The sequence below is a fragment of the Barbus barbus genome (assembly GCF_936440315.1).
Source record: "Barbus barbus genome assembly, chromosome: 6".
Lineage (NCBI taxonomy): Eukaryota > Metazoa > Chordata > Actinopteri > Cypriniformes > Cyprinidae > Barbus > Barbus barbus.
Genome location: NC_136734.1, coordinates 28,925,253 through 28,940,112, shown reverse-complemented (window position 1 = coordinate 28,940,112; position 14,860 = coordinate 28,925,253). Strand labels below are relative to the sequence as shown.

The window sequence follows — 14,860 nt, the reverse complement described above, 5'->3', positions numbered from 1 at the left end:
CTCAAACCCACGACCTTTGGGTTACAAGTCCAACTCTCTATCCATTAGGCCACAACTGCCCTTATTTTGTGTATTTGGTGTAATGCAATGTGTTTATGCCGTTTAAGGTTAAAAAACACATTATTTTCCATATACTGTACATTATTGTTGCTCCTCTATGCACCGCCTTTCTGAAACGCATCGATTTTTACAAAGCTCATCATTATGAGAAGCAAGGCGTGCTCTGATTGGCCAGCTATCCAGTGCAATGTGATTGGCCGAATACCTCAAGCGTGAGACGGAAATCGTCTTTAGAAGCCCAAACAAAATACTTCCGCTTTCACAACAAAACACAGCATCTCCAGGACATGGCGACGCCAGCAGCAACAATACTATACAGCGAGAATAAAAGTCCTGCCTTCTTTCATTGCATATACGCTTTGGCAGTGTTATGCAAATCGTCCCACACAGTGATGTAGACATGTGGGGGCGTGTTTAAATGAGCCCTTTTAGGGGGGCGTGGTCGAGTCTTAACTTTTATAAAGAATATCTCTTTGGTTTTGAGACTTTAGTCTTTGCAACTTCAGAGATCTTATCTATGCACAGCTTGTAACACTCCAAAGAGAAAGGAAAACTTGAAATCGCATCTTATGACCCCTTTAAACGTTTGGTGACAGTAAATGTAAAAAAAAAAAAAAAACTGAATTATTTTATTTAAAAAGGAAGCATTAACTGATTAAATGTCAGTCACCTTTGACCAGTTAATGATTCCTTTCTAAATTTAAAAACATTGAAATTGTTACAAAAAAATCAATTTTAACCTATAATCTATAGATATATAATCTAAAAGAATCTATATTCTTTTGAACTTTCTATTCATCAAAGAATCCTTCAAAAACACTACAGCAGCACAACTGTTTTTGATAATAACAAGAAATGTTTCTTGAGCACTAAATCAGTACATTAGAATGATTTCTGAAGACCATGTGACACTGAAAACTGGAGTAATGCTTAAAATTCAGATTTGCAATCACAGGAATAAATTGTTAAAATGCATTTAAATAAAAAATTTCATAAATGCAGCCTTAGTGAGCATAGGAGACTTATTTAAAAAAACATGATAAAAATCCAAAAACTTTTGAATGGTAGTGTAAATTTGTGTATGTGTTATGCATTTTAGGGGTATCTCCGTCAGTGTAAAAAGAGGAGAGACATGTTTAACGACGATCAGCTGAAAGTGATCTTTGGAAATATCGAAGACATTTACAGATTCCAGTTGGGCTTTGTCAGAGACCTGGAGAAACAGTTTAACACGGAAGAACCTCATCTCAGCGAGATCGGACCTTGCTTTTTGGAACACGTCTGTATTGAAACACAGAAAATCATACATACATGTACACAATAAGTTGAGGATACTAATTTGTTATGTTTTTTTAACAGCAAGATGGATTCTGGATCTACTCAGAATACTGTAACAACCACGTTGACGCCTGCATGGAGCTCACACGTCTCATGCGAGATGCACGATACCAGAACTTCTTCGAAGCTTGCCGATTGGTTCAGCAGATGATCGACATCGCCATTGATGGCTACCTGCTCACACCGGTCCAGAAAATCTGCAAATACCCTCTACAGCTGGCAGAGTTATTGAAATACACAGTACAAGAACACAGGTACACACGGATGCGCTAACTCCAGGTGCATTGTGCAGATAATGTCCCTCGGATCCACAAAATAATGACTGTGTAAACGACACATTTTGAACTAACGTATCTGGTTTCTACTTACCATTTTGACATCCCTCGTTTTCGCTCTTCTGTTTCGCTCATTCTTTTCCCTTTCTTTCCCAGTGATTATCGGTACGTAGCTGCGGCGCTAGCTGTAATGAGAAATGTCACTCAGCAAATCAACGAACGCAAACGAAGGCTTGAGAACATTGACAAAATTGCCCAATGGCAGGCCTCTGTACTGGATTGGGAGGTGTGTGGCTAAAGCTTTTCAGACAAAATTAATTAGTAGGATATAGACGAGAGTAATAGAATAGCTAAACAGGGAAAAAAAAAAAAAAAAAAAAAAATATATATATATATATATATATATATATATATATATATATATATATATAATAATAGTAAATGAGTTGTACAGCTGTGTTTATATGTTTTATGTTTTTGAAAGAAGTCTCTTATGCCAATATGCTGATTTGATGCTCAATTATTATCAATTATTATTATTGGTGCTCAAGTATTAATAATGGTTCTTATTATTTTCAATTATGGAAGCAGTTTTTGGTGCTTAATATTTTTGCGGAAAGGATTCTTTCCCTGATTCTTTGAAGAACAGCATTTATTTTTAAATAGAAATCTTTTGTAACATTATAAATGTCTTTACTATCGCTTTTGAGCAATTTAATCCATCCTTGCTAATAAAAGTATTCAATTATTATTTAAAAAAATCATACTTACCCTATATTGTTGAATGTTAGTATCACAGGTTTCCATAAAAATATTACACAACAAAAAATGTCAACATTAATAATAAAAAGTAATGTTTCTTGTGCACCAAATCAGCATATTAGAATGATTTCTAATGACCTAGGAATAATTGATGCTGAAAATGACATTAAGTAGAAAGTTACATATCAAAATATTTAGAGAAATTGTAATAATAATTATATAATATTACTGTTTTACTGTATTTACTGCCGTGGTGAACATAAGAGACTTTCAGGAACATAAGAAAATCCTAACTTATTCTCATTAGTGTATTTAATATTTACTCACTCTGATGTTATTTCCTATTACAAAAGAAGAATTTTCTATACAAGTTCCAATCAATGATGCATGCAATCTGCACCACAGACTCCATTTGATTGAGAGCTGCATACTAAGACCTGAATGCATCAGAGCCTCAGTGGTGTCAGATGTAATGATTCATTTGTTATTGTGTGTGCAGGGTGAGGATATTCTGGACAGGAGCTCAGAGCTTGTGTACACTGGGGAGATGTCCTGGATATATCAACCATACGGGCGCAGCCAAACCAGAATCTTCTTCCTATTCGATCATCAGATGGTCCTCTGCAAGAAGGTGAGGAAAGAAATAGGGGATGAAGGCAATAATCACACTGTAAAGTCATTTTTTGATAAAGAGTCCGCTGGAAATAAAGTGTATAGAATAGATGAAAAATAAAGTGATGCAGACAGACAGACAGACAGATAGATAGATATCCTGTTTTTCATTCTTGAGGAGTAGGGATTGATTTTTGAGGCAAAGTAGCAGGCAGCTGATGATGTTCTTAGCACATTTTCTCTCACTTTGAGAGCAAAGATGCAGAACTGAACCAGACAGGCACACAGAAACAAATAACTGATTAAATTCTGGTAGTGTAGCGCAACTGAGGGTTTGTGATTTGGATTCCAGCTGGAGGTAGAAGCTTTTGTGTGTTTTAACTGTCCTCCAAACACCCTTAAGCTTAATGCACATGGCCCATTTTTAGTCTCTCCACAAAGGTGCAAAAACAGCTCTCTTCAGCCTCATCTGACATACCCAGACAGTTCAGCAACACAAAAACAGAGACAATCGGAACTTGTTTCTCACGAGACATATACAGTGGTGTGAAAAAGTGTTGGCCCCCTTCCTGATTTTTTTTTTTTTTTTTGCATGTTTGTCACAATTTAATATTTCAGATCATCAAACAAATTTAAATATCAAAGATAACACAAGTAAACACAACATGCAGTTTTTGAATGAAGTTTTTTATTATGAAGGGAAAACAAAATCCAAACCCACATGGCCCTGTGTGAAAAAGTGCTTGCCCCCTAAACCTAATAACTGGTTGGGCCACCCTTAGCAGCAACAACTGCAATCAAGCGTTTGCGATAACTTGCAATGAGTCTGTTACAGCGCTGTGGAGGAATTTTGGCCCTCTCATCTTGGCAGAATTGTTGTAATTCAGCCACATTGGAGGGTTTTCGAGCATGAACCGCCTTTTTAAGGTCATGCCACAGCATCTCAATAGGATTCAGGTCAGGACTTTGACTAGGCCACTCCAAAGCAAACACTTTTTTACACAGTGCCATGTGGGTTTGGATTTTGTTTTCCCTTCATAAAAAAAAAACTTAATTTAAAAACTTAAAAATGTTGTTTACTTGTGTTATCTTTGGTTAATATTTAAATTTGTTTGATGATCTGAAACATTAAAGTGTGACAAACATGCCAAAAATAAATAAATCAGGAAGGGGGCCAACACTTTTTCACACCACTGTATGACCTTCACGGGCTGCAGTCTTCAGATTTAATTTTATTTGGAGACATTTTTTGGTTGTACACAACAATCAAAAATGTAGGGTTGGTGTCACAGTGCACACAGCAGGGAGGAACACGCAGACGAGGAGGTAACTCAAAATAACAGTCTTTAATAAAGACATCACGGAAGGGCAAGGTTGACACAGACAGGAACACTGGGAAGTAACAAGTAGACCAGACGAAATCAAACTGAACAGACAGGACTATAAATACACAGAATAATCATAGATAATGAGATGAACACGGCTGGACAATTAACTAATGATCACATTTAACAAGGACAGGAAACAAACCAAATATGGAAACATGAAGCAGGACACACATGACAGAGGAGTTTTGAAATGTTTTTTAAAAGAAGTCTCTTATGCTTAAGGTTGCATTTATTTGATCAGAAATACTGTCAAAACTCTAATATTGTGAAATGTTATTACAATTTAAAAAAATGTTTTTCGATTGTAATATATTTTAAAATGCAATTTATTCCTATGATGGCAAAGATGAATTTTTAGAAGCCATTACTCCAGTCTTCAGTGTCACATCATTCTGATATGCGGATTTGGTGCTCAATAAACATTTCTTATTATTATCAGTGTTGCAAACAGCTGTGGTGCATAATATTTTTGTGGAAATCATGATACATCTTTTTCTTTGATGAACAAACAACATTTATTTTAAATAAAAAATATTTATATTTTTTATAATAGCACTAAAGTCTAGTAGTACCAGATATTTTGCCAGAAGATTATATTTATATTTAATCTTTAAATACAAAAATCTTTTGTAATTGTAATTATAAATGTCTTTGCCATCACTTCCAATCAACGTTTTGGCCCCAAACATTTGAACAATATGTTTATATTCTACATACACACATTATAAAAAAGTATATGCATAGAATTAAAAAATAAATAAATAATTAAATTGGAAAACTATTGTGCATTGTGCACATATCTTTTGATCAAGGCCAGTCAGAGTTGCTCTCACACAGACTACAACCTCCTGGTGTAGCAAATACCTTGATGTGTGTGGAGAGGAAAGGAGGTGGAGGACGAGAATGATGTATTGGATGCTTCATGCTGGAACAGAATAATCAATCAATCCAGTTTCATTCTATCAGTAATCTGTCTGGATTACAGGCATACCCATAAAGTCTCTCCGCCTTCCACAGGATCTCATTCGCCGTGATATTCTCTACTATAAGGGTCGGATTGACATGGATCGATACGAGGTCATTGATGCAATCGATGGCAGAGATGATGATTTTAACGTTAGCGTGAAGAATGCCTTCAAACTGGTCAACAGAGACACGGACGAGATCCATCTGTTCCTGCCCAAAAAGCTGGAGGAGAAAATCCGTTGGCTTCGGGCATTCCAAGAGGAAAGGAAGATGGTTCAGGAAGATGAGAAGATTGGTGAGTTTAGACATTATTCCTAATGTCGTTTCAATCTTTTTGCTACGTGTCTGTTTCTGTTCAGTTCCGTTTTGACCTTATTTGGTAGTTCCTGTTCTGATTTAGTTAATTCGTAATCATCATTTAGTCCTGTCACCTGTGTTTAATTAATTATCTAGTTTGCTCTATTGTTTCCGTTTCCTTTATAAGCATTCAGTTTAGTCTTCATCCCTGTCTTGTCTTAAAGTTACGTTTTATGCTGTTTACTCAGTATATTCATCTGTTTCATTTAATAAAGTTGGAACGTGTTTTTGTACTCCTCGTCTGCCTGTCTTCCTGGAAAGCATATCGTGACAGAAGACAAGACCGCTACCGAAGATGTGATCGACGCCAGCGATGATAGACTTAGTCGCCGTCGGTCACGGGGGATCCCGCCGCCGTTCGCGGCACACCCCTACCCGCTGTCTGTGGGACAATAGGCCGCCGTTCGCGACTCACCCTGACCCACAGTATCCGGGACATCACGCCGCCGTTCTCGGCTTTCCCAAGCCCACGGTTCGTGGGAGATTTATTGTGCCCGCGGCGAATTGGTTTCCGCCCGCGGCGAAGAGGATACCGCCGAACATGGCGATGAACGTTCCGCCCGCAGCGAAGAGGATACCGCCGTACCAGGCGTTGAATGTTCCGCCCGCGGCGAAGAGGATATCGCCGCAAGGGGCGATGAACGTTACGCCGTCCGAGGCGATGATGGTTCTGCCCGCGGCGATGAGGATACCGCTGCCCGCAATAAGCCTGCCGCTGTTCGCGGCCAACCCTAGCCCACCACCTGTGACTGTGGCGGGCCCATCGGCACTTATTCCAGAGCTCCTGGATCTGGCGATTCCCCCGGAGTTCTCGGCTCCTGTCCTCTCCCCAGAACCCGCTCTCCTACAGCGCCCTCCTGTGCCTGCTCCACGCCAGCGCTTCCCTGAACCTGCTCTGCCACAGCAATCCCTAGTGCTCGTTTCTCCAGAGCCAGTCTCTCCAGTGCCCGATTCTCCAGGGCCAGTCTCTCCAGTGCCCGATTCTCCATGGCCAGTCCCTATGCTGACAGAGCACCCCCAGGAAATAGCGCTTCCCGAGCGTCCCCAGGAATTAGTGCTGCCAGAGTGCCCTCCAGTGCCTGATCCTCGCAAGTGCCCTCCAGTGCCTGCTCCTCGCAAGTGCTCTCCTGCGTCTCCGCTGGTCCCGTCCAGCTCTCCTTCGTCTCCGCTGGTTCTGTCCAGCTCCGCGCCTCCCGTGCGCCCCCAAGTGTCCGCGCTGCAAGAGCGCCCTCAAGTGTCCGCGCTGCAAGAGCGCCCTCAAGTGTCCGCGCTGCAAGAGCGCCCTCAAGTGTCCGCGCTGCAAGAGCGCCCTCAGGTGTCCGCGCTGCAAGAGCGCCCTCAAGTATTTGCGCTGCAAGAGCGTCCTCAAGTATCTGTGCTGCAAGAGCGACCTCAGGTGTCCGCGCTACAAGAGCGCCCTCCTGCGTCTACGCTGGTCCCGTCCAGCTCTCCTTCGTCTCCGCTGGTTCTGTCCAGCTCCGCGCCTCCCGTGCGCCCTCCAGTGTCCGCTCCTCCAGAGTGCCCTCCAGTGTCCGCTCCTCCAGAGCGCACCCAAGAGTCCGCTCCTCCAGAGCGCCCAACAGTGTCTGCTCCTCCAGAGCGCCCTCCAATGTCTGCTCCTCCAGAGCGCCCTCCAGTGTGCGCTCCTCCTGAGCGTCCCACAGAGCCCGCTCCTCCTGAGCGTCCCACAGAGCCTACTCCTCCAGTGTGGCCCCCAGAGGGGAACATCCCAAAAAAAACATTTGAAGGGGGGCCATATAATCTCTGCCTGTGTGGCCGGGCCAAGGGCCAAGGCCACTGAGCTCCCTGATCCACCTTGGGCTCCCAAAAAAATAATACGGCCAGGGCCATCCAAGCTCCCTGATCCGCCATGGGCATCCAAGCTCCCTGATCCGCCATGGGCATCCAAGCTCCCTGATCCGCCATGGCCATCCAAGCTCCCTGATCCGCCATGGCGTCCCGAGCTTCCAGTTCTGCCATGGCCTCCCGTGTCTCCTGATCCGCCATGGCCTCCCGTGTCTCCTGATCCGCCATGGCCTCCCGTATCTCCTGATCCGCCATGGCCTCCCAAGGCCCCTGATCCGCCCTGGAGGCTTCCCTGTACTGGCCCTGCTCCAGCCTCCAGGGCGCCCGCCCCCCCCGCCCGTTATGTTGTTGTTGTTATTGTTCTTCCGGGAGGGGGAGATAACTGTTATGTGTCTGTTTCTGTTCAGTTCCGTTTTGACCTTATTTGGTAGTTCCTGTTCTGATTTAGTTAATTCATAATCATCATTTAGTCCTGTCACCTGTGTTTAATTAATTATCTAGTTTGCTCTATTGTTTCCGTTTCCTTTATAAGCACTCAGTTTAGTCTTCATCCCTGTCTTGTCTTAAAGTTACGTTTTATGCTGTTTACTCAGTATATTCATCTGTTTCATTTAATAAAGTTGGAACGTGTTTTTGTACTCCTCGTCTGCCTGTCTTCCTGGAAAGCATATCGTGACACTTTTATGCTGTTATTTTATTTACACTGAACACAAAAGAAGTGTTTTGAAGAATATTTAGGCCAGTTTTTTTTTTCAAGACATCGTCCATACAAGTTCATAGTCACCACTCACACTTAAACGTTGTTCTGTTCTTCACACAAAGCTGTCAAACTTTTACTCTGAACATTGTTTTTTTTTTCTCCCTTTAGGGTTTGAAATTTCTCAGTATCAGAAGAGACAAGCTGCCTTGACCGTCAGGAGAGTCACCAAACAGAAAGGTATGAAATCTTGAAACCTGTTCTTAAAGTAGGGCTGTGTGATAAAACGAAAACGATTATCGCAATTTAATTTCCCTCAAAAAAACGATAACAAGAGTTCGATAAATGTTTGATATAATGTTTATGCATTAAAGCGCAATGAAACACGAACCGTTTAAATGGTAGTGCAGTGTGAGCTCACTAGAGCAGATGCGTTTACTCGCTGATGAGTCTCAGCCACACGACACTAAATAGCGCTGTGAGATCCAGTATGAAATGCTTGAATTTAGCGAAGAACACAAATGACTCTGTGATTTAAACTAGTTTAAAGCTAGATGAAACAGCACTGACAAACACAGACTTTCTCAATCTACAAACGGACATAATTTGTCATCAGAATAATTCAATTTCATTCATTTTTACAGATGTTGGTGTTTTTGATAATGAACAAGTTGACATCTGCATCCTAACTCAAGCTACTACCACTGTCAGCTGAAGTGACTGTCAAATATGAATTATCTAAGAGATAAAACATTGTTACATTTAGAATTTTTGTTATCAAAGTCAGGCAACACAAACAGAAACACATGATTTGAAACAAGTTCACTCATTAGAACATACAGAAACTAAGATATTAACTTCTCTATAAAGATATTTATTTTGTTAAGGAAAAAAATGACTGGGAAAAATGTAAAGAAATGTTTGTCATGTAGTTTAAAATCACAATTAATGGTCTGGTTTCACTTAGGAGCAAAAATCTACCTTTAAACTTGAAATTTATCATGATAATTATCGATATTGACTGATATGAACAATTTTATCACCCAGCCCTATCTTGAAGTATGTTCCTCAAGGAATTTAGATCTTCTTAGAAGTTGTTGTGTCTCACTGCTTTAGGCAGAAAAACATTTTTTGCATAACATAATTTCCAAGCTAATGGCCAATAAATTAAACTGTGTTCTATTGTATTGCTGTTACCATGGGGAAAAAGTGGCTGCTAAGAAAATATAAGACAAGGCAAGTTTATTTATATAGCACATTTCATACACAATGGTAATTCAAAGTGCTTTACATGAAAGAAAGTAAAATGGTAATAAAAAAATAAATAATAATAATATATAATAAACAAAAAAAACCCTACTTACTTTAACCATCATATCTGACCTATTCGCTAAGACTCGGGGCATGCCCCTGTCTGTAATGGTAGGAATTTAGCATTGGTAGAGCGATTCACGACTAGAACCTCACTTCTAGCGTCTCACATTCTCTTGTTATTTATACCTTTAAATGCACCAATTGCCTCTAGAGCTCTTAGTGCCTTAGAGAATGCATTTTGTCCCTCCTGGACTGTGCACATCCCTCAATCTGTAGATGTGCACTTGTACACCTTTACACTTACAGGTGTACCTAAATTATGACACCAGTTTTCTTCTGCTGGTGTCCCTCACTCATATCTGAGTGAGTCCATCACTCTCCCCCTCCCGTACTCCCTCTGCTTACAGACAGTGCCTAACCAGAAACCAAACAAATAGAACTCAGAGGTCCTACTTAAAACTGATTAACCAACACACTTGTCTTTCTTTGCCCACATTCTCTTTACCATCACAGCACTTACTTTAGCCTTCAGTTTAAACTTTTAAAATGATATAAAATTGATTTAAAATTAATTTAAAATAGTTAAGAACAGAAAATGATTATCACAGCAATAAAACAAGGAATAATAATCACAACAATAAAAACAAGGAAAATTATATAAAATTAAAGTACAGTGCAATCAGTTCAGACGTAGCACAGTGCTCATTCAACAAATGCACAGCTAAACAGATGAGTTTTGAGTCTGGATTTAAATGTGGCTAATGCTTTAGCACATCTGATCTCTTCTGGAAGCTGTTCCAACTGTGCGCGGCATAATAGCTAAAAGCGGACTCCCCTTGTTTTGTTTCTAACTGACTCAATCCTAATGATCTGAGTGGTCTGTTAGGTTTATATTCAGTGAGCATATCTGCAATGTATTTGGGTCCTAGGCCATTTAGTGATTTATAAACGAGTAAAAGAACTTTAAAATCAATCCTAAATGTAACTGGAAGTCACTGTAAGGACCTGAGGACTGGTGTGATATGCTCAGATTTTCTGGTTCAAGTCAGAATCCTGGCAGCAGCGTTCTGGATGAGCTGCAGTTGTCTAATGGTCTTCTTGGGAAGGCCGGTGAGGAGACCATTACAGTAATCCACCCTGCTGGCTATAAAGGCATGAACAAGTTTCTCCAAATCTTGACTGGAAACAAAACATCTAATTCTTGCAATGTTTTTGAGATGATAGTATGCTGATTTAGTTACTGCTTTGACATGACTACTAAAACTAAGGTCTGTCTCCAAAATCACTCCAAGATTTTTTACTTGATTTTTAGTTGTTTGATCCCTAGAGTCAAGGTATGCATTCACCTTGAGAACTTCATCTTTGTTTCCAAATGCAATGACTTCAGTTTTGTTTAACTGAAGAAAGTTTTGGCACATCCAACTGCTAATTTCATCAATGCATTTGCAGAGGGAGTCAATGGGGCTGTAGTCATTTGGAGATAAGGCTAGGTAAATCTGGGTATCATCAGCATAGCTGTGATAGGCAATTTGGTTCTTCCTCATTATCTGACTTAGTGGGAGCATATACAAGCTAAACAAGAGCGGTGCAAGAATTTAACCTTGTGGGACTCCGCATGTCACGGACATAGAATATGGTCCACTTAGACTTATATGCTCTCCTATACTCACATTCTAAGTATGACCTGAACCATTTGAGTACCATCCCAGAAAGCCCGACCCAGTTTTCCAGTCTCTCTAGAAGTATGTTATGATCGACAGTGTCAAATGCAGCACTAAAGTCTAGTTGTACCAGATATTTTGCCAGAATCAGAATGAAGGCGAATATCATTTATTATCTTAATGAGTGCTGTCTCTGTGCTGTAATGCGCTTGGAAACCAGATTGAAAACTGTCCAGATATCCATTTGAGTTTAAGTAGTTGTTCAGCTGATTTAAAAACTACCTTTTCAATAACCTTACTTATGAAAGGAAGATTTGATATTGGTCTATAGTTGCTCAATATGGTGTTATCAAGATTGTGCTTTTTCAGAAGGAGCACGATAAAATTTGGAAAAGTCCCAGAAAGAAGTGAGACTTTTAAGAGATCTGCTTCCAAACAGTTAAACACACTTTTGAAAAAATATGTGGGAAGTGTGTCAAGATAGCAGGTTGACGATTTAAGGTGCTCTACTAATTCTTCCAATATTTTGCAATCATTTACTTCAAAAACAGACATATTTACTTCTTTTTGAAATTGCGGTCGAACCTGTGTGACCTCTGCATTACTGGAAGATGTACCAATCGCCTTTCTCATATTATTGATCTTCTTGACGCTAGAAGGAAGCAAACTCATTGCATTTGCTGTTGGAAAGTATTTCACTGGGAATCTGATTTGGGGGGGCTTGTTAGTCTCTCAACAGTAGCAAAAAGACTGCAAGTGTTGTTTAAGTTACTGTTTATAAGGTTTGAGAAGAAGGTCTGTCTAGCCGTGGCTAGTTCCGCATTGAAAGCATGAAGGCTATTTTTATAGATGCTATAGTGAATTTCGAGTTTCGTCTTCCACCACATCTGCTCAGCTTTTCTGCATTGTCTTTTCATACTCTGAACTGCTGTTGATTTTCTCCATGTTGATTTTTTAAGTAAATATAAGTAAATTGATACAAATTGGGATTGCAGTAAATGGTGGTTTTGTCTGGCAGTAAATAATAAGTGCATCATTAATAAGTGATGCTGCAGTAACAAGTGAAGTGATGTTAAACATGGAAAACAGTTGAGTTTATGCATTAACCTTTGCTTATTCCCGTGTGTCTGTCTTCTCAGGTGTGGGCCGGTCGGGCCCCCCAGCGTATCCACCTCCACTTGACCCCATGAACCCCGGGCAGTACCTCCTCCACGATGGATACGGGCAGGCGGACGGATACGAATATGAGTCCAAGCGCAGCACATCTCCCTTCTGGCAGAACTTCAGTCGGTTAGCTCCCTTTAAAAAATAGAACACACAACCACCAGGAGTTGGATACACCAGCCTCTGTATACTTGGAAAAGCACTATTCTACTTAAGATACATCAGCGGGACTTGGGGAGGACCGACACACACACACAAACTACAGGAGAGAGGACGAACCCCGCTTTATTGGGGTTTACCAGGCGTATTTCTTTTACTGGGGTTACGGGGACACCTCGCTGGGCTGGCTGCACTGACTGTACACGACATGTTGTAATTTACAGAAGAAAAAAAAATCATGCAAACGCACACAAAAAACATACATTTTATCCCTCAGCACTCTCTCTGTAGAGAGGTTTTAAATTATGAATTATAGTTTCTTCTTCTCTATACGAATCGACGGAAAACGAATTTTCTCCGTTTGAAGCACTAAACCAACATAATGACTCTTGCTCTCTAGCGCCGCCCTGGTGTTCCTCCGTGCACTGTGACTATTTGGGGCATTCTCTCTCACCCAATCTCTATTTTTCTCTCTCAATCTCATACTCCACATTATCACATGTTTTTCCAACAGTTTCAAGTCTGGTTAAAGCTGAAGATTTTGTTTTCCTGGACAATTTCTCCTTGAATGGAACCTGCTGCACTCTTTCGTTTGTTTTGCATGTGATTCAGTTCATTGCAGGTATTTTTATTTGTGTGACTATTCGTACGGGTCTCAAAGAACAGTGGATCACGATCTGCAGTTGCTTACACCGATCACAGTATACTGGAAATACGGATATTGGAACAACTTTGACATTCAGAGAAAAGCTAAAAGTCATTTAGGTTTGCTGGAGCTTTTAGGCACCTTGATAAAAATACAGACCAGAGAAACCTGAAGAAGGAACTGTTTTGCTCTGAACAGTGGACCTCTGTGGCGTGTTTACGTCAGAGCCTTGTTTATCCTGAGGTCTTGGTCTCGGCTTCACCGTTGTTTCCTCTCTCCCGTCTTAAGTGCAATCCGACAGAAGACCGGAAAACCTAAAAAAAAAAAAAAAAAAAAGTAATAATGCCACCTCTGAGCCCTGTCTTTATTTTATGGGGAATGATACCCGGACCAGGATGACTTTAATCCTGATGATCAACCTCGTAATGACGTGCCAATTCATTTCTAACATGCCAAAATAGTCTGGTTGCCAAATTTTCCTCTAACAGGTGCATTGGCATGTGCGAATGCCAACCCCATGAGCTGGTACCCCGCCATGTGACTTCTCAGGCGAAAATTAAGTCAGTGAAATTTGGTTATCGCTGCTAGGATTAGCATGACATAGCGTTTCAGTTTTTAATTTAATTTTGGGGTTATTTTTGGTTCTCTCTCGCTCTCTCTCTATATACAGTATATATATTTATATTTATTTTTTCCCAAATTAAAGGGACTTGTTCAAAATTTAATTTATGGTATATTCGCGTTTTGTCTGATAACTTTCAAAGGATAGTATTTAGTCCAATCACAATATTTAAAGTGTTGCTATAAAACATTATTTATTCTATTATAGTGTGATTTTCTTTTTTTCCATCTTGATCCTCTTTCTATATTTTAGAGCTTCTGCTGGAGTGTTAAAGACCCTTTTAGGGCATTAAAAAATGTAAGAGGACAGTATGGAAGAAATATGTCACACATGTGTACTAAGTGCCACATTAAACTATTATTATGTTACAAAGGAAAATATCAGTTTAATATTTTTGAGTCGGCGATCTGATTGAAATAACATTATATCATTATTTCATAATAAACTTCATTATGGAGAAAATTAGTATGTTTCCTCCGGTGTCTTTGTATTATTCGTTTTGTCACCTGTTTGCTAAATGCAGTGATGTTGGTTTCATTTTGAACATTTTTAGAAGGTAATTAAAATTAACTACAACATAAATGGGTAAATGGCTTATTGAATTCCCAAAGATGAATTCAAATACTGCACTCTAAAAAATGCTGCTTTAAATACAACCCAGGGATTGGGTTGTTTAGACCCAGAGGGTTGTTCTGTCCAATATTTACCCAGCATTTTTTAGAGTGTGTATATAACAGATGTACACTACTATTAGTTTGAAAAAATGATTAAAAATGACAGTAAAGACATTTTTATCTAAACTTTTCCACAAACGTATTAAACTATTTTTAGCACCAAATCAGCACAACAGAATGAATTTTGAAGGATCATGTGACACTGAAGAGTGGACTCATGGATGCTGAAAAATCAGCTTTAACATTACAGGAAAATATATCCAAATAGAACATATGTTTTTAATTATTATATTTGAAATTATAATAATATTTGACAATATTGCCGTCTTTCACAAAACTTCTTTCAAAACTAAATTTTA

General features: G+C 39.8%; 1 protein-coding gene across 2 annotated transcripts in view; it reads left to right on the top strand.

The window, feature by feature from the left end:
• The window catches only part of LOC306870970 (rho guanine nucleotide exchange factor 9-like), a 38,109-nt gene extending 24,588 nt beyond the window's left edge, over positions 1–13,521 (top strand). For both annotated transcript variants that reach the window (XM_079418598.1, XM_079418597.1), the window contains 7 exons: positions 1,160–1,339; positions 1,420–1,652; positions 1,830–1,959; positions 2,935–3,066; positions 5,453–5,696; positions 8,433–8,501; positions 12,376–13,521. In XM_079418598.1, the coding sequence (XP_079274724.1) occupies positions 1,160–1,339; positions 1,420–1,652; positions 1,830–1,959; positions 2,935–3,066; positions 5,453–5,696; positions 8,433–8,501; positions 12,376–12,548 (1,161 nt within the window). In that variant the 3' untranslated portion in view covers positions 12,549–13,521. The remainder of the gene's footprint in view (positions 1–1,159; positions 1,340–1,419; positions 1,653–1,829; positions 1,960–2,934; positions 3,067–5,452; positions 5,697–8,432; positions 8,502–12,375) is intronic.
• Positions 13,522–14,860: the final 1,339 nt, after the last annotated feature.